Source organism: Fopius arisanus, unplaced genomic scaffold (genome assembly GCF_000806365.1).
Source record: "Fopius arisanus strain USDA-PBARC FA_bdor unplaced genomic scaffold, ASM80636v1 scaffold00056, whole genome shotgun sequence".
Taxonomy (NCBI): Eukaryota; Metazoa; Arthropoda; class Insecta; order Hymenoptera; family Braconidae; genus Fopius; species Fopius arisanus.
In genome coordinates, this window is record NW_011887795.1 from 469,804 (window position 1) to 487,409 (window position 17,606).

Genomic DNA, 17,606 nt, shown 5'->3' on the forward strand with positions numbered 1-17,606 from the left:
ATTGTAAAAAAATCTAAACGAACGATCGATGGAAGTACGATTTTACAATAAATAATATGCCTTTATTGGAGCATTCAACAAAACCATAAAATCTCAATTTATGATTTTATGGTGTACTGTAAAAATATTTTGATGGGAGAGTAGTTCGAGTCGTGTTACCTTATGGTATCCTGTGATGTAGCATTGCTCGAGGGTTCAAGATCTGAACAGAGTGGGGTAAACGCATCAGAGAATGCTAATACCTGCGGATTACTAACATAGATTTTGTCATGAGTATGATTATTCACAGAGTTATCTCTACCCGAACACCTCTTGAAGTGAGTTCTCATGTTGCTGCTTTGTGAAAAGGCAAGAGAACAGTTGGGACAGGAGTAAGGCTTAACACCTGTATGATAGTTGAGATGAGTTTTGAGGTGATGCTTTTTCGTGAATGCTTTTGAACAAATTTCGCACTGGTATGGCTTCAATCCAGAGTGGAGTCTTGTGTGAAGGGTCATATTGGATCGATCAGCGAATGCTTTATGACAAATATGACATTGATATGGTCTTTCACCCGAGTGCGTTCTCAGATGTTGCTTGAGTAACATTTTTCTTGAAAAAGCTTTGCCGCATTGGTCACACTGGTGAGGCTTTATGTCACTGTGAATTCTCATGTGCATGTTGTACGCAACACGCTGATTGAAACTTTTACCGCACTCTTTGCAGCTGTATTCTTTTCTATTCCTGTGTATCTTCATGTGGGAGCCGAGATATCCTCGATCGTTGAAAGTTTTTCCACATTCTGGGCATGTACCGGAGAATTCTAGTGTTCCCTCGTGAATGCTCCTGTGATATTTGTAATTTCTCAACTGAGAAAATCCCTTTCCGCAGTCTTTACACCGAAATGGCTTCTCCCCCGAGTGCAGGCGGGCGTGAACCTTTTTTAATCAGTGAAACATTGTAATTTCATTTCAATTTCATTTCAATTTCATTGTAATTTCATTTTATTATTTCACCTGGAGTAATTAAAATTGATGGATTATTATTTTATAATCTTACCTTCAATGATGCTCTGCTAAGAAAATCCTTGTCGCAGTCGCTACATTTGTGTTGTTTTGCAATATTTTTTTCATTATTATTGTTATTATTATTCTCGTGAGCATTCTCGTTTTTGTTTGTGTTATCTGGTTGCATTTTTTCGTTATTGTGTTCGAGTAAGTTGAGTTTTCTCGGCACTGGTTTATCTAGCGGAGTGATTAATGCTTCATCGAAAGAGACATCCTCTCTTGACAGCTCGGTGATAATTTGCTGATAGCCTTCTGGTGCATTAGTAGGATAACCCGGAGTAGATTGACTGCATATTTCATCAGCTGGAGTAACTGGAGCGACTGGAGCGACTGGAGCGACTGGAACAAGTGGAACATCTGGGGTTGAGGAATATAATTCCCTTGTCGTAAGTAACTTCTCATGAGACTCGGTGTTTGTCTGCAATAATAAATCAAATAATATTAATAAGCATAATAAATCAAATAGTTTTTAACTTAGGTATTTGTTGTTTCAGTTGTTTTATTCTCATCTCGCATAATTCTACCATTTACTCTAACGGTACTGGGTCGTCATCACTTCGTATTTCTACAATTCTATTATTATCGTAAAATTGAATGGGCGGCCTAATCGACGGATCTATAAAAAAAATTCAAATCGTCTTTGCTTTGAATGCATAAGCCATTTTTATAAGTGACGGTGTAAAATTTTATGGGACTTTAACAACGAGAGTGACTCGGCCCAGTCGATCGCTTCTAAAATTTCACCCATTCAGCTGAGGTGTCGACATTTTTTTATTTTATTTAATGATTTAAGTACATATGAAATTACATGTGTGTATTTTTACATCTAAAAAATAACCAGTAGCATTTCACGCGTGTATTAATTATCATTCGTGTTCTATCGTTATCCCTTTTCCTGATTGGACTATTTATTTTTTCGAGGGATTCGTCATTAGTGAAATTAGTCTGTCCTTGGATTAAAATTATATAAAATCAGTTCTGAAACGTGAAATCACGTGAAATCCGCAGAGTCATGATTTCATCGATTTCAAGTGATTTTATTTCACCGATCAATTTTACCATTCATTAATACTTTGATCACTTGACTGATTGCTATTACGATAACGATGAAATTGAAAATTTGAAATCCATTAAAGTCATATAAAATTAATTATTCCCCGAAATCATTTGAAATAAATAATCCCTCGTTTTTCTCCGTAAATTTTTCTTGTAAAATTATATCGAGGACTATATCTTGGGTTCCCTTCCTACTTAATCCAAATTATTATTATATTCTCTTATATTATATTATATTATATTATATTATATAATATTATATTATATTATTTTATTTTATATTATATTATATTATATATTCATCGATTTCCTGTGAAATGACAAGATGTGAAACGCTATATAAATTTTCTGTCTCTGACTCACCTGAATGATATCTTCTCCAGGTGGTATATTATTTCTGATGATAATCGGTTGGAGCCGGGGTAAATTGTGTGGTCGTAGTATCTGACACCAGGGCGAGGCAGAAACACGATTTGCAACGCTAAATCGGGGTCGTAATCCTTCTCTCGATGCGTTGAAATATTTATCATCAAAATTCAGACAGTTATTTTGTGATAAAATTCTGAGTGGAATCTCCCCAATCGATTTATTCTCATTCAATTTCCTCTTGGTCATGTTAACTCCAGCATTGAACTCTCCATAATATCTCTTACATTTTATCATTTCACTCGTTGTTAAAGGACTCTCGTTGCAGGACAATGTCAAAGGGCGGGGAATCGGTGGTATGTCGATTTTAAGAGCTTCTGCGGTACTCGAGAAAGAATCCAATCTCTCCCCTGATACCGCTGTATGTCCTGTGTAGACGAATTCCAAGACAGCAGCTAAATCGTTACCATCAACATCCGGAAGAATCATGGTAATCGGTTCATAAACACCTACTGTCCTTCCATGTGCCAACAAGACGTTCTGAAATATATCAATATTTATATAAATAAAGGATTCCAGAATTAATTATCCTGTGAAAATTTCTTTAGACGAATATTATGTCCACATTTTCCCAGTTCATCTTTATTTCTTTAATTTATACGTTCTTCATTTATATTTCGGTATTATAAGCACATGATTTTTATATAATTCATTATTAAATAATTATGGCATTTTTTAATGACAGGACTTTTGAATTAATCTCATAGTGTTAATTTATTAAATTCTTGAAAAAATAATTGATTTTTTAAGGAATAATTATCAAATAGGAATGATTCATCAGATTTAATATAGATGTTATGTTAAAAAATTAGTGAAGATTTTAGGGTGAATATTGTATAATTTATTCTGAGGGAAATCTGTCCTGGGGATTTTTTAAATTAATTTCTGTCGCTTAAATAAAGCCCCAACATTTACGCATACCTCTCTCTCAGTGCCGTTCAATGATAATTTTATTGAATTGATTTCACAATAATCACCCGAGAAGAGGTAAAAACAAACCCATTTACAATAAATTAGCATATGAATCTCTCAAATATTTTCGCGACCGGTACATCTATTTAGAATAAAGCAATAATACAAGTGTGACATTTTTGTCATGTAAAAAAGTCAAGTCGAGAGACATTACTCCTTGCATTATTTAGTCTAAAATTAATTCGATTTTTATTCCGATTCCATTTAATTTAAGTTGAAAATACTTTAAATTTATTAACATAAATCAGACTGACGCAATAAAATAGATATTGTTTATAATTTTCATGTTTTTGGGGTATGATCTAGCGAAGGCAATGCAATTTATTTCAATTGTTTCTGATGACTCACCTGGAGATAGGGACTAGCTGCGGAGAGGACTAATCGATGGGCATGGAATTTTTCACCGCCAATGCAGCAAAGAGTAACATCAGCATATACTTGAGAGATCATAGCTTCTCTCAGTATATCCCCTGCATGTGGAAAACCACATGACAATTTCACCAATTCTCTAACACTCATCGCTGCAATGATATCTTCAATTGAAATCTCTTTAAAGACATCACTTTTCAATTTTCGAGATACTTCCTTAGTAATCGTATTCTCGATTTTATGTTTTATTTATTTACTTTTATTTCTTGGAGATGTTGTCACGGTGTTGTCAGGGTGATGACTGCACATCTCCGGGAACAACAACATCACAAGACACTCCTACCATTCCCTTTTCTTCCTTCTTTATCTTGAATTAACGTCTCTACCCCTTCCTTTCAGCATCGGATTCGGGATTCGGCTTATGTTCCTGATCATGAGGAAATTGAATATCTAAATGTACTGAATGCTGAAATAAAACAGACGACAGACACTAATTAAAAATAGTTGTTCTTAATTTTTAATATAAATACACGTAATTTCAATAAAAACATGCATAGCTTACCCCCTCCCCCTTCTCGTACTGTCCTATTTATCAGTGAAGATGATTATCATTATCTTCAAGCCAACAGACAGTCTATGATTTTCCATAAGATGCGTTTTACGTTTGCAAAAATTCAGAAGAGTCGGTGACATGAGACATTTTGGATTGATACACCCGAGTGGACTATATGCTCTTCAGCCGCATACACACCTGATATTTTCATTAATAATACGTATATACCATAGCCACACGCTGAAGTAGTCATTGTAAAGTCAAATTTTTTGTTTCCACTCCACGAGGACAAACTGCCGCAACGAATGATGGTGAATTGGTGATGTAGGTATCAAGAAAAGAGTAAATGTTGAAGAAGATTTTAACGGAGAGTTTTGAGATGAGCTTGGGCGGGCCATTAGCGTATTCAAACCACCCATGACATTGCTCATCGGGTAAATATTATTTTGCGCTCATATAGTACCGTTTTGCCTACATGTACATCTCTGTTTGTTCAATCAGTTGTTCTTTTTTGTTGATCTCCTCTCATTTCACTGGATTTGCGGGGTCAATTAGTTGGACTATGGAAATTACTCCTCAACAAGTGTGCAAACTCTGCCTGGAGTGGAACCCACATGCGGTCACGTCAATTTGTTGTGGTTTTAGCGGTCCATGCTAAGAGAATGAATGCAGTTCCTCTGTAAATTTAATTTAAATTAATAATTACCACAATGACCCTTGTCATGATTCCAAAACAGATTTTTTTTTCTCTGCGTCGTTTGGAAATAACGAGATACTTAAGTGACTCACTTTAATTATCCTCATTTATGGTAACTACTCCAGAATTTATGTTTATATTCTTTTAGATTTTTGACGATTACTCCTCAGCTCGGTACATCTTGACTCCTTGAACTTTAACGAGGTGCGATCGTTGTTTGTTTAAACGGTGGATTAATTAAAATTCCGGTACTTGGCTCATTTTATTTTTAAGTTGTCTTTATTTATGCTTCACACATGGCTAGGCTTGAGTAATGTGATGTAAAAAAGATTTATCTTAGTGCCCGAGGCTTCATTCCAATCTGTCAGTCTCTAATTGCTGGTGTAATTAAAAAATTGTGAGTACAAGGGAGGCAATGACTGTCGTCGAATTAATTATCTAGTTGGGGCCCTATGCCCTTTTCCACAATATTTGCAAAATAGCAGAAGGTCTTGGAGAGAAATCGTCAGTGAAAATGAGAGGACTATTTGCGTAATCTAAGAGATGGAATCGCTTTCTGGTGGTTTTATGGGAATTAAAGAGAATAAATCTGAGACGTTCAGCAATTTCTCAAGTTCATCACTGCAAAAAATATGAAATAGTCATTATAAATAACTAAAACCAACAATTTATAATCACATGAGGATAATAATAAGAACAATTACCGAACAATTAACGTAATCCGGAAGAAGAAATTGTTCGCCGGTAGTTTTAGAGGAACGGAAGAAAATAAATCAGAAAAATTCAACTATTTCTCAAACTTCAATAATAAACAGAAATAAATAAATGATTGAAATTAATTAATGAAGTCATTGAATTGATTAGAATAATAATATAAACATTAAAAAACCGTAAATGGAATAATTAAATGGAAGCAATAAAAATAATAATCTACACGAAACTAAATAAATTCCAAACCAATAATAAATTTAACAGAAATGAGGAAATCTTCATTAATTTTCTTCAAGAGAAGAATTGAATAGAAAAAGTCCTGATGATGCTCATGAAGTGAACAACTAAAAAAATAACGCAATAATTAATAAATTAATAAATAAAGTTTAAGACTAGAAATATAGAAATTCAAAAGGTGAAACCTGTACATCGCAAATCGTAAGTCAGGAAAAATTCGTGAAGAATAATATATTGCTTGTTTACCTCCCATTTTTTATTTAACATAATTTCGCTTATTGTTTGAAGTTCGAAACGTCATTTTTCCGTTCTTTTCCCGTCATTTTTGTTGGATTTTTTCGCATGTGGTGGATTGACGTAAAAAGTTCCATTTAATTGGGGAGTAGAGGTCACAGTACTAAAGAGTGAAATCTTATACTGCTCCTCATGAAAGAACTCCGCCATTATTGCACATGTAATTTAGAAATCGTCTGTTAACACGCGACTCCGAGGTACATAAGCCCATGTAATATGCCCTCCTGATAAATAAGAGATCCTTGTGAGCAGATCCTTTCACTAGGATGCCTTGACATTTTTCATAGCAAACCATTTTTACTTTTACTACTTTTCATCCTAATTGATACGGTAATTCTCTCCTTTTGATTATGTGCAAAGCAGAAGTTTATGTGCCCTCGGGGTTGAGAATTAACGTAAAGTACCTCTAATTGCGAATTATGTAAAAGCAACAGCAGAAAATGGATTTAAATAAAATGTAATCACAAGATTCTATTTAAACATTAGTCCCGGCAATCCCGGTGTTAATTATTGTTGATAATAATAATCAAGGGGACATGTACCTCCATCTGTTGTATTGAAAAAGAACCAACAATTGTCAACGTAATCAGACAATTGTCATTCGTTTGTACATAATATTTTTGTAAATACCAAATCAGATCAGCAAAAGTGAAAGAGAAATGATAAAAACAGCTGTAGAACCTATTTCGAAAGCCACTATAGTTGAAATTTGTAGGAAATTAGAGGATGATGAAGTGAGTATGTAAGAGAGTGTGTACATAACCTCAACCTCATTACATTTGTTGTTGACCTACAGATTCAGGTGAATAAAGAATTGGAGCTGATGCTCCAGAGGCACTGCCATTTGGAGTCGAAGCTCCGGAGTATCAGCAAGATCCTCCCCAACATCATGACGATACGAGAGGAAGGTGAAAAGTTTTGCACGATGATTGATAAAACAAATTCACTAGCTGAAACTGTCAGTGCTAAAGTTAGACAGCTTGATCTAGCGAGGAGTAGAGTGTGCGAATGTCAGAGTCGAGTCCACGATATTCTTGATCTCCAGCTGTGCAGCGAGGGTGTGGCAACTGCTCTTCAGAATGAGGATTATGAACAAGGGGCTGGTCATGTGCGTCGATATCTTTTGATGGACGAAAAATTGTTGGAAAGAACAGCTGATGATGTATCTGGAGAACGAATGAGCATTGCTGGGTCGTTATCGACCTTGAAGGAAGCTGCTTTTCAACTTCGATCAGTTGTCAGTCGAAAATTCGATGAGGCTGTTAGGTCCGAGGATCTGGCCTCAGTCGAACGCTTCTTCAAAATTTTCCCACTACTCGGAATGCATGACGAGGGACTAGAGAAATTCAGTCTCTATTTATCCTCAAAATTGGAAGAGACAGGTCAAAAAAATCTCCGCTCAGCGTTAGATATTAAATCTAATGATGATCGAGCACCAGTTATTTATGCAGATACAATGACTCTGTTGTTCGAAGGAATAGCGAGAATAATTGAAGTTCATCAGCCCATCATAGAGACTTATTACGGCCCGGGTAGATTGTTAAAAACTGTTGAAATTATTCAGAAAGAATGTGACAGGCAGATGAGACTAATCGTCAATGAATTAATGAAAAATCGGAGCATCCACAAGAAAGTTCAGTCAATAAATGATTATAATCGACAATCAACTGGTACATCAGACAAAAATGATAAACTAGATCCAAAGTTCTTGGATCTTCTACTGGGAGAGCTCACCCTCATGCACACCAGAGCAGAATTGTACATACGATTTCTCCGAAGGCGAATAATCAACGACATTGAGGTAGAAAATCAGGATGATGAGCAACGCCAAATTCGGATGAACGAATTCGAAAGAATGATGAAGAACTCTGGATTATCTCATGCGATGCAAGAAATATTGGGGGCTTATCTAGCACTTGAGAGATATTTTCTAGAGGAATCTGTCAACAAAGCCTTGGGGATGGACATTCTAGAGCAAGATCAGCACACTTCAAGCATGGTTGATGATGTTTTTTATATTGTTAAAAAATGCGTAAGACGAGCGATATTTAGCTGGAGCATTGACGGTATTTGCGCTGTGATAAACATGTCCTGTGGTATTTTAGAGGGTGATTATGCCAATCGCCTGAAGAATCGTCTTCGTCAGGGCTATCCAGCGGGTTATTTGGACTTGACTCAAGCTTACAATGCCCTTCAAACGAGTATTCAGCAGGGCCGTCTGCAAGCCTCTGATACTGAATACAGTAGATTAATGTTTCTTGGATATTTGAATAATGCAGATGTCAGTATTGAATATGTTGATACATTAAGTAAGAGTCTAGTTAATGAAATAGAATCAGCATTTCCTCAAATGCCCCAGAAGGATCGAGGCAAAATAGATAGTTGTCTAGCTGGAATGAAGAGTGTCACCACAACGTTGAGGTCAGTGATAGATTATGGAATGGAGCAGTTACGTGCGAGTGCTGTTAAACCCAGAGTCACTCCTTGGGTTGACGCTTTTCTCTCGGTGAATCATCAAGTCAATGAAGACGATCTCCTGAGGTACGAGACTGATGAGCCTTTTGTTCAGACGTTGGTCATGAATTTAGAGGGTCTTCTCCAGGGCTTTAAGGATAGCCTTACATCATCGAATTATGATGCCTTTGTTGGTATTTTAACGTCAGAAGTAACAAGTAGATTGGAAAAAATAGTGTTGAAGTCGACATTTAATAGAGCTGGTGGTCTAATATTGGATAAGGAAATAAGATCGCTTGCGAGTTATTTAGCATCGGCAACATCGTGGTCTGTGAGGGATAAATTCGCAAGACTTGTTCAAATAGCTACGATTTTAAGTGTTGAAAAAGTCGAAGAGTTGATTGATTATTGTGGGGCTGATGCTATCGCTTGGCGCTTGACCCCAGCTGAAGTTCGAAAAATCGCTGGCCTCAGGACTGATCTTCGTTCGGATGACATTAAACGCCTTAAATTATAATAATCTATTTTATTTTATTTTACTCATTTAGTATAATAAATTTGTAGAATCATAATTCGTAAGTCAACTTATTCGCCATAAGTACAAATTCAGTTTTTTCCCCCTAAGTTCTTTCTTATTTTAGTTTACTCTTTCGTCACTTATTGATCGTTTAATACGTATAAATAAAAGTAAAAATCCTTACATCAACATTGGCGCAACTTATTGATTATGCGTACTAAATATCGACAGACGAGATATCGATATTTACGATTGTAATTGCCTTTTTCGAGGAGATAATTCTCTGAGGCAAATGCAATAAATTGTGTAACGCTCTGAGATTTTTAACTTCTATTTGTCACTTGACAGTTTCGTTACTATGCGCGACAGATAAAAATATTCTCTAATCAAATATAATAATCTTGATTTAAGAATATTTTCTATTTGATATTGGATTTGAGTTTCTCAATAATTCCTATATTTAACTTGTCACTTATGCGCACGCTTTGCTTCAATCTGAGAACAAATCAAATGACAAAAAAATAACAGGGTCTGCTTGAATATTTATCTGAAATTGTCTCTTACAAAAATATATACAGATAGAGAAGGAGAATTTCGTCATCAAGACCATTTCATCTGAGGATTAATTCACAATGTATAAAATTCATATAACATTCATTGGAAAATAATACTCTCGAGTGAATGAAAAATAATCATGAAATTGACGAAAAGATTAATTAAGGAAAGATGAATAATTGTTTTTTTATTTGCCTGGTAGACTTGTAAAACCTCAAGACGAAATGGACGACTCTCATCTATCTCGTATAATGAGTTTCGTTTATTAAAATCTATTAATCTCTTCCACGCCAATAGAATCGCTTAAATAATCCAAACGAAATAATGCGTCGAATAAAAACATCTGATGACAAGATGATGTAAAAGTGGAATAAAACATTTACTAGGTGTATAAAAAGCGAATCATACAATGACATTATTATAAAAAAATCAAATAGCTAATCAGTTGGCGTGAATGCAGTTTACTTATGGACGATTAGTATCACTGACACGAATTATCGCAGTTAAAAAATCGCAGCTGTGGATCGTATTCCCATACGTTATCATTCTTTCACTCCACTAGAATTGGTAATTAGATAAATCACTTTCGTCGGCAGATATAGAGTTCAGTATCTGGGCAATAGCTCACACTACATTTGTCCTCAAATGATGGAATGTCGATGTATCTCTTTCGTCATTATAGTATTAATAATATTGGCATTAAAAAAGAAATGAGAAGAGATTTGGCATTTTAAGAGAGAATGGCGATACTGCGCCTTGGACCACCCATACAAACATTATCAAGACTTGACCATTTTTTTATTCCATTTTGTAGTGCCTCAGTCGTCACTTTATCTTCATAAACCCGTGACATTGCTTCAAGTTTCTGTGCCTTGTCCTTGCTCAGTGGTTCACTGGGAAATGTCAATTCATTAGCTTCGGCCAGAGTACGAAGGTCGAAGTAATATTTAGCGTAAACACTCGATGGTACATTGATGTTGAACTGAAGCATTTCGAGGAATTGCCTCTCGAGTTCGTTCATATCCTCGACGGTGATATCCTTGAGAATCTGACAATAATCAACATTCCAGACGGCTTGATCATCCCATACCTTGGAGGCTAAGAGAATCGCACCCAGGACGATGCGTTTCCAATTAGCTGGTGTTATATCAATCTCAGCATACGTCAACAAACGCTCGAGGTAAACCAGAGTTATAATGGCACATTCAGCTGTCAGTTGTGCGGCATTGAATAAGGTCCTTACGAATTTATAAATTTGTTTATGCTCGGGATTGTGTTTGTCGTAGTCATCTGCAATGCCATCCCTAGTCAATGGGTGAACTTTCTCATCGAAAATATCAATTTGTCTCTGGGATGTTCGATTCTTAATATGATAATGAATAGCAAGAGCCACACATTTCACCGTATTCTTCAAATTCGGTTGGGAGACTGTGCTGTCATCCAAGTAAATAGTACTACAGCTGCTGCTTTTCTTCAGAGGTCTCGTATCCGCTAGTTGATGCTGGCTCTTCTTCCTCACCATTCCGTCTGAAACACCGTGAATATTTATATTCTCAACTGACTACATTAAAGGAGAGTCCAGGATAATATGAACACTTTCAATTGTCACACAAGCATAAATAGATAAATTACGTATTCAGCAATTAGACAATTAATAGATCGTCCTGTGGGATTTTCCAAAATAAAAAACACGTTAATGCAAAAAAATCGTTAATAATAATTGACGATAATTAAATAATTAAATTAATAATTGAAGGATTTTAAACAAGGCGTTTATAATTGCTGATACATCAATATAAATAGAAATATGTCCATTACCCTCCTCTATAAAAATAATAATGATAATGGGCAATTGAATAACTCACTCTCTATGGCTTGCTTTGATCTCTCCATAAAAATAGTGCCAGCACATGGATGTAACGAGGGATCAGAGTCCCAGTCCTCAGGCTCTCTTTCACTAATGTGCTGTAAATTTGTTACACTAAATTCACCTTCTGGCAGATGCTCCTCCAATCCTCTGGTACCTCCATCACTCCCCAACTGTTTTCTCTCCCGCTGTGGACTCGAATAACCACAACAGCTATTTTTATTTCCCATCCTCAATTGACCTCCAGTTACCAATAAATACCACAATTATCCTGAAATTCTATTAGAAATGATGTAGGCCTCGCGTTCAGGTCACACGGGATAAAACGACGGCTATTCAATATTTTCTTGCCGACGTGTGAGAGCGATGTAATCAGTGATTATTTTCACATGTCTTAACAACACTTTCGATCAGCTGATTGATACATTCCGCTTGTATAATATGTATGGGCCCTTTCTGCCATTTGTTCTTGTCTTCCCAGTCATATCTCTGTCTTTCGTTTATTCTTTTTTTTTTTGGTGAGATGATTATTGAAAATTATTTACTCGAGTGACATTTCAATCGAAGGCAATCCCAAATGTACTCCAAAATCAATCCAATGCTCTCGATGGACATAAATGTCTTATGATTATCCTTAAAAATTTTAGAGACACGCATAATAAATTATAAATTCAATTCACCGGATATCTTCTATACAGCAAACAAATATTTCATCTTTTGCTGTAATTTTTTATCGCGATTATTATTCAGTCGGATCTTTTACTTACTGGCCAATGAAGTTCACTCATACCCTCTTCTTCCACTTTTTCGTTTCAATTACAAATCAATTTTGATTCCTCTTTCATGATTTTCACCATCTTCGAGACCATCACGAGACATGCAAAATTATATTCCCCATCCGCCATGATCCTGAAGTATATGTATTGTAATTTTTTTATCCAATTTATTCTTCAAATAATAACACTTGAAATAAATACTCTCTCCTCTTCGTGATCCGGTGTGAAGTGCAGTAACTCCTGATTCCTTTTATTGATGAGTAATAATGAAAAATGGGAATGTGCAGTAACGAAAATATAGAAACTGATGGGACTGACATAGAGCTTGAAAGATGACAATGTATGTGTGTGTCACTGTCTCAAGCCTCTGATAAATTTTCGTATAGAAACCCCAGCGACATGTCATTCATGTTAAAATAGCAAATGAAAATCCGCCTTTTTTCAGTTCACCAGTGACATCTCGAGCCCCAAACGTACAGTACAAAATTGTTGTATGTGTATCAGCCAGACCGTGCACGAATGAAAAATAAGTGACTCCAGTTTGCATTATACCGCAATTACACCTCAACATTTGTGATGAATAAATATTGTTGAATACTTGATAAATCTCAGAGTGCAATAAACAATCAGGAAGTGTAATCGTCAGGAGGAATACAATACAACAGTGCAGAGCAGGACGAATAAAGGGTAAATTGACAAGCTGATGAGACGAGTGAGTGAGTGAGTGAGGGGAAAAAAATCTGGTTATCCTACGAAGAACAAATAATTCAGTTGTTTATTGAATTATTGGTGGTGGGATGAGGTGGTAGAGGGGGCAAAGGGGGTGAATAGAGAGACGAGGATAATGGTAATGGAGGATGGAAAATTGGATGGGGAATAATATTGAATGGGACAGGGATGAGTGACGTGTAAAACACGCCAGGGAAAAGTATGAAAGGAGCAGGGAGGGGGACGAGGAATACAGGGTACCGTACAGAGTGATGTCGGCCATGTTAGCAGGGATGGGAGGGTGTGCTGATTGAAACAAACTTAAAATCGAGGAGGTGGAGAAACTAGTGCTGACCAAGAAAGAGGGGTAGACAGGCGGCCTCCTGGTGTCGTCCCAACGTTTCACCATATTATTTAGTTTTTTTATTTTTCACGTTGAAATTATTATTCAACTACTCCACAATCTGTTCAACCCTTTATCTGGAAATACAACGAGTAATTGGTGTTAATTATACGGTAAAGTAAGAGGCGTCACAGTGCATTGGGCGTCATATTGTTAATTAGTAAATATTTCAAATATCAAATTTTAAATCACTTGGCACGGTGGGGAGAGAGGGGAGGTGATAGGCAGAATTATGGGGATAATGGGATTTCGAACGGAAGTGGGAGGAATTTTCGGGAGATCAGTGACGTACAAACTGCAGTGAACAAGGGATATTGTTTCTGGTTAGGGTGAATTTATGTGCATCTCTTTTTTTTTTTTAAATAATTTATGTGAGTCGACAGTACGTGGATTTTCTGTTGTGAGATTGTTATGGGAATGGGGGAATACTGATGGAATATCTGAATTGAGAGGAATGTTTTTGGGTTGGATATCTTAGAAGCTAGTTATTCATTTTTTGGTCAAAAGCTCTATGAATATGATCATGCACAAGTGTCTGTCATGCTGAACGTGAGTCACACACATCTTCTGCCTTGCTACTCCTTGTGTTTTTGTTTTTGCGTCGTTCTTCCGTCTTTTAAAAAATATAGTTTCATTCTCCAGTCGAGGTTTTATCAACGTCACGACTTTTCAATGTTTGCGTGGAGATTAATCCCCACTCTGTTCTAGGTTGTGCATACCTCATCAAGTTCTAGGATTTTTTACTGTGGAATTTGTAATAATGCTCAATGTTGTTTTTTTTTTTTGCTCAATTTTTTTTCGTTATTGTTAATCATTTTTATTGGTTGTGGAAACATCTGGTCCAGAAATTCCTGATTGGTGATATCAGTGTTGAGTGTGTGCGACTCATGAGCGAACTTGTGATACCAGTCAAGTTTTTACAGTTTTAAGGTTTTACGTTGTTGTATTAGTGAGAGCTACAGTATCATGAGCATTAATTGTAGTTACGATAGATTCATATGTACGTTTTGTTTGAGAATGGCTTTTTTTTTTCACGTGATTTTTTTATTGTATGGAATGGCAGTTGTAGAGGACAGGAGTTTCACAGGACGTTATTCGAAGGAGGGGCGGCGTGACGATCGGATCGTCGACTGGAAAAACAGTGGAGGTGGATGTAACAGTGTTGATTGAGTACATTAATGTCATCATCATAAAATAAAACGTATATGCACCTCAAGCACCACCTTGGTGGTGTCACTTGGCTTGATTGGGAGATAATTTGAGTTATTAAGACTGGTATCTTCATTGCCAAATTAATAATTCGCAAAGATATCGCAAATGTTTATTATTGTTCATATCTTCCACATTGGGAGTGTGTGGTGCGATGCATGCATGCATTTGTTGATATAAAAGTTTATGACAAGATAGGAACAGACAGCATTTATCAGTCCAGGGATCATTGAAGGATTAGAAGAATAATAGTTGTGTGGATGTGTATCTGAGTAATGACGAGTGTGATACGATTGAGTCAGTGAATTTTTAATGTTTTTTGGTATTTTTTATTTTCAGATTGTCATGGCTAACCGTGGGACGGTGGCCCAAAGGCCAAATGGCACTCAAGGTAAAATTTGTCAGTTCAAATTGGTATTACTTGGCGAATCAGCTGTTGGCAAATCGAGTTTGGTACTGAGGTTTGTTAAAGGGCAATTTCATGAGTACCAAGAAAGTACAATAGGAGGTGAGTGGATTTTATCTCCGTCTTGTTATTATTAATTCAATTTTTTCATTGTTTAAATGATTTTTCAGCTGCATTTTTAACACAGACTGTATGTCTCGATGATACGACTGTTAAATTTGAAATATGGGATACAGCAGGTCAGGAACGCTACCACAGTCTTGCCCCCATGTATTATCGTGGTGCTCAGGCCGCAATTGTCGTATACGACATACAGAATCAAGTGAGTGCCTAAAAAATGTGAATTTCAGTGATAATTTGTATTTTGTATTTGTCAATTGTGTTATTTATTCATTATTTTAATTGCTTAGGACACATTCGTACGAGCCACAACTTGGGTAAAGGAGCTTCAACGACAAGCAAGTCCCAGTATAGTGATAGCACTTGCAGGAAATAAAGCCGATTTAGCAAACAAACGTATGGTCGATTATGACGAGGCTCAAGCTTATGCCGACGAGAATGGTCTTTTATTCATGGAGACATCAGCGAAAACTGCTATGAACGTCAACGATATATTCTTAGCAATCGGTGAGTTGTCCTAGAAATAAAAGTGAGGAATTTCTATAAAATTTTTTTTTGTTTTTCAAACAGAATTTTATTCAATATTTATCGTTATCTTTAGCTAAAAAACTCCCAAAGAATGAACAAACGGGAAATGCAAGTACGAGTGGTCAGGGCCGTCGGCTAGTGGAGTCTGAGGGACAAAAAACTGCAGCGAGTAACTGCTGCAAGTGATTGGACAAATTCGTAGATGTCGCTCTCATTCATTTCATATCGGTAAAATTATTATTATTTTTTATGCGATAAAATATCACGAGGATTATTGCCATGTTCAATTCAATTATCACTGTCAGTGTTTATCAGTAAATTCTTTAAAAATATACTCTAATCCACAGATGCTACTGTCATTTTAAAACATCCTCTTCATTTCACATCTTGTCCTATCTTTCACTCCCTTCATTATTCCGTTAACTGGAATTCATGTAATTAAATTTGCAGATTGACACTCACTGGATATTTGTCATCCTGGCAAGCATCCTCGGTCATTGGATCCCCATCTGAATTTATACGAGATAACGAGCATCGAAGAAAATCGCAAAAAAAAAAAATTAACAAAAATGGAAAGCAAAAAAAAAAGTCATAACCACTCGAGATCTAAAATGCAAACAGTTCTAGATGGTAATGAGGATTGAGGGAAAACGATTACATATTGAGACAGCTATTGCGATCGATTTATATTTGATTATTAATTGAATATTGAAAAATACGAACTCTGAGTGAAAGATTGCACGAGGGAGAGTTGTTGAATGGGTGTACCTTTGCGGAAGAAACTCGTCCAAGGATTCATTGTGGTAACTTAGATAAATTATCAAGAAATTCATGGAAAGGCAATACTACTCAACACAATTAAACCTAGCAGGAATTTATATCGAATGAAAAGATGAAGAATAATTAAATATAAAACATCACTGTCACAATATATTCGACGATATCAACTGTCCTGGGAACTGATGAATCTGTTGAAAAAGAGAGAAATTAGGAAAAAGATAAATAACAAGAAAAGCGTAAGCCCCGTTTGTTATTCTAGTAGTAATGGACGGTGTTCGTTATAAATATATAAATATACTATATATAAATACATTATATATTATACGAATCATATATCTAATATGGTTTATGTAAGGAAATAATAATAATAATGATAATTTGCTGATACATGATGAATGAACTATTACGATTCAATATGTAAGGTAAATAGGTAATGGATCGAATGGAAAAGTAAACAATTATTGAACCCAATATTAATTATGAAAAATTTTGGCACGCAAAACCATTCTTGTAAGATAGTAGGGGCCATTCCTGCTGCTATAATTGAAAACTATATATTTTCTTCGTCAGATTGTAACGTGTAATAATAATTATAACTTTAAAGTATATTGTATATTAATTCTATTGATCAATCATGGTAAATTATTTTAAAGAATGAAGAATGAAGCCTGAAGGGTGTTGATCATCAGCATCATTTTCGTTTTTTTTTTATAGTATTTTGTCCTGTTATTTGCAATTTTATTGAACCAATTTAATGATGATGAAAAATAAATTGGTTCTCTGGGTAATTATCAATATTGATTTGCTTTTTTTGTACGTGTTGTTTATTTGTGGGATGGTGCTAATGAGAAAAATAGTTCTCCATTTTGCAGGATCAGTGGAATGTAGGGATTATCAATTTGTTAATTGCATTATACAAGTT

The 17,606-nt window shown here is 35.7% G+C and overlaps 4 protein-coding genes across 9 annotated transcripts; 2 read left to right on the forward strand and 2 right to left on the reverse strand.

The window, feature by feature from the left end:
- Nucleotides 1–24: 24 nt before the first annotated feature.
- LOC105268352 (zinc finger protein 677) lies at nt 25–4,701 on the reverse strand. Its single transcript, XM_011307860.1, has 7 exons — nt 4,621–4,701; nt 4,432–4,503; nt 4,127–4,335; nt 3,849–4,021; nt 2,466–3,008; nt 1,039–1,464; nt 25–917 (listed from the first exon to the last, which is right to left on the reverse strand). Exons 3-7 carry the CDS (start codon nt 4,194–4,196, stop codon nt 156–158), a joined length of 1,974 nt encoding a protein of 657 aa, XP_011306162.1. The 5' UTR covers nt 4,197–4,335; nt 4,432–4,503; nt 4,621–4,701; the 3' UTR covers nt 25–155.
- Nucleotides 4,702–6,897: 2,196 nt separating this feature from the next.
- Nucleotides 6,898–9,439, forward strand: Cog4 (conserved oligomeric Golgi complex subunit 4). Its single transcript, XM_011307875.1, has 2 exons — nt 6,898–7,095; nt 7,158–9,439. The coding sequence occupies exons 1-2, from the start codon at nt 7,021–7,023 to the stop codon at nt 9,330–9,332; spliced, it is 2,250 nt and encodes a 749-aa protein (XP_011306177.1). The 5' UTR covers nt 6,898–7,020; the 3' UTR covers nt 9,333–9,439.
- On the reverse strand, nt 9,327–12,924 carry CycY (cyclin Y). Of its 2 annotated transcripts, XM_011307874.1 has the most exons (4): nt 12,732–12,924; nt 12,522–12,663; nt 11,753–12,387; nt 9,327–11,414 (listed from the first exon to the last, which is right to left on the reverse strand). In XM_011307874.1, exons 3-4 carry the CDS (start codon nt 11,982–11,984, stop codon nt 10,618–10,620), a joined length of 1,029 nt encoding a protein of 342 aa, XP_011306176.1. In that variant the 5' UTR covers nt 11,985–12,387; nt 12,522–12,663; nt 12,732–12,924; the 3' UTR covers nt 9,327–10,617. The 2 variants fall into 2 exon arrangements, with proteins under 2 accessions (XP_011306176.1, XP_011306175.1); XM_011307873.1 differs by having other exon boundaries at nt 12,522–12,924.
- Nucleotides 12,925–13,036: 112 nt separating this feature from the next.
- On the forward strand, nt 13,037–17,290 carry Rab5 (RAS oncogene family member Rab5). Of its 5 annotated transcripts, none has more exons than XM_011307877.1 (6): nt 13,037–13,217; nt 15,190–15,358; nt 15,427–15,578; nt 15,667–15,883; nt 15,978–16,132; nt 16,355–17,290. In XM_011307877.1, the coding sequence occupies exons 2-5, from the start codon at nt 15,196–15,198 to the stop codon at nt 16,088–16,090; spliced, it is 645 nt and encodes a 214-aa protein (XP_011306179.1). In that variant the 5' UTR covers nt 13,037–13,217; nt 15,190–15,195; the 3' UTR covers nt 16,091–16,132; nt 16,355–17,290. The 5 variants fall into 5 exon arrangements, with proteins under 5 accessions (XP_011306179.1, XP_011306181.1, XP_011306182.1 ...); XM_011307879.1 differs by lacking the exon at nt 13,037–13,217 and adding an exon at nt 13,513–13,754; XM_011307880.1 differs by lacking the exon at nt 13,037–13,217 and adding an exon at nt 13,884–13,964.
- The last annotated feature ends 316 nt before the right edge of the window (nt 17,291–17,606 follow it).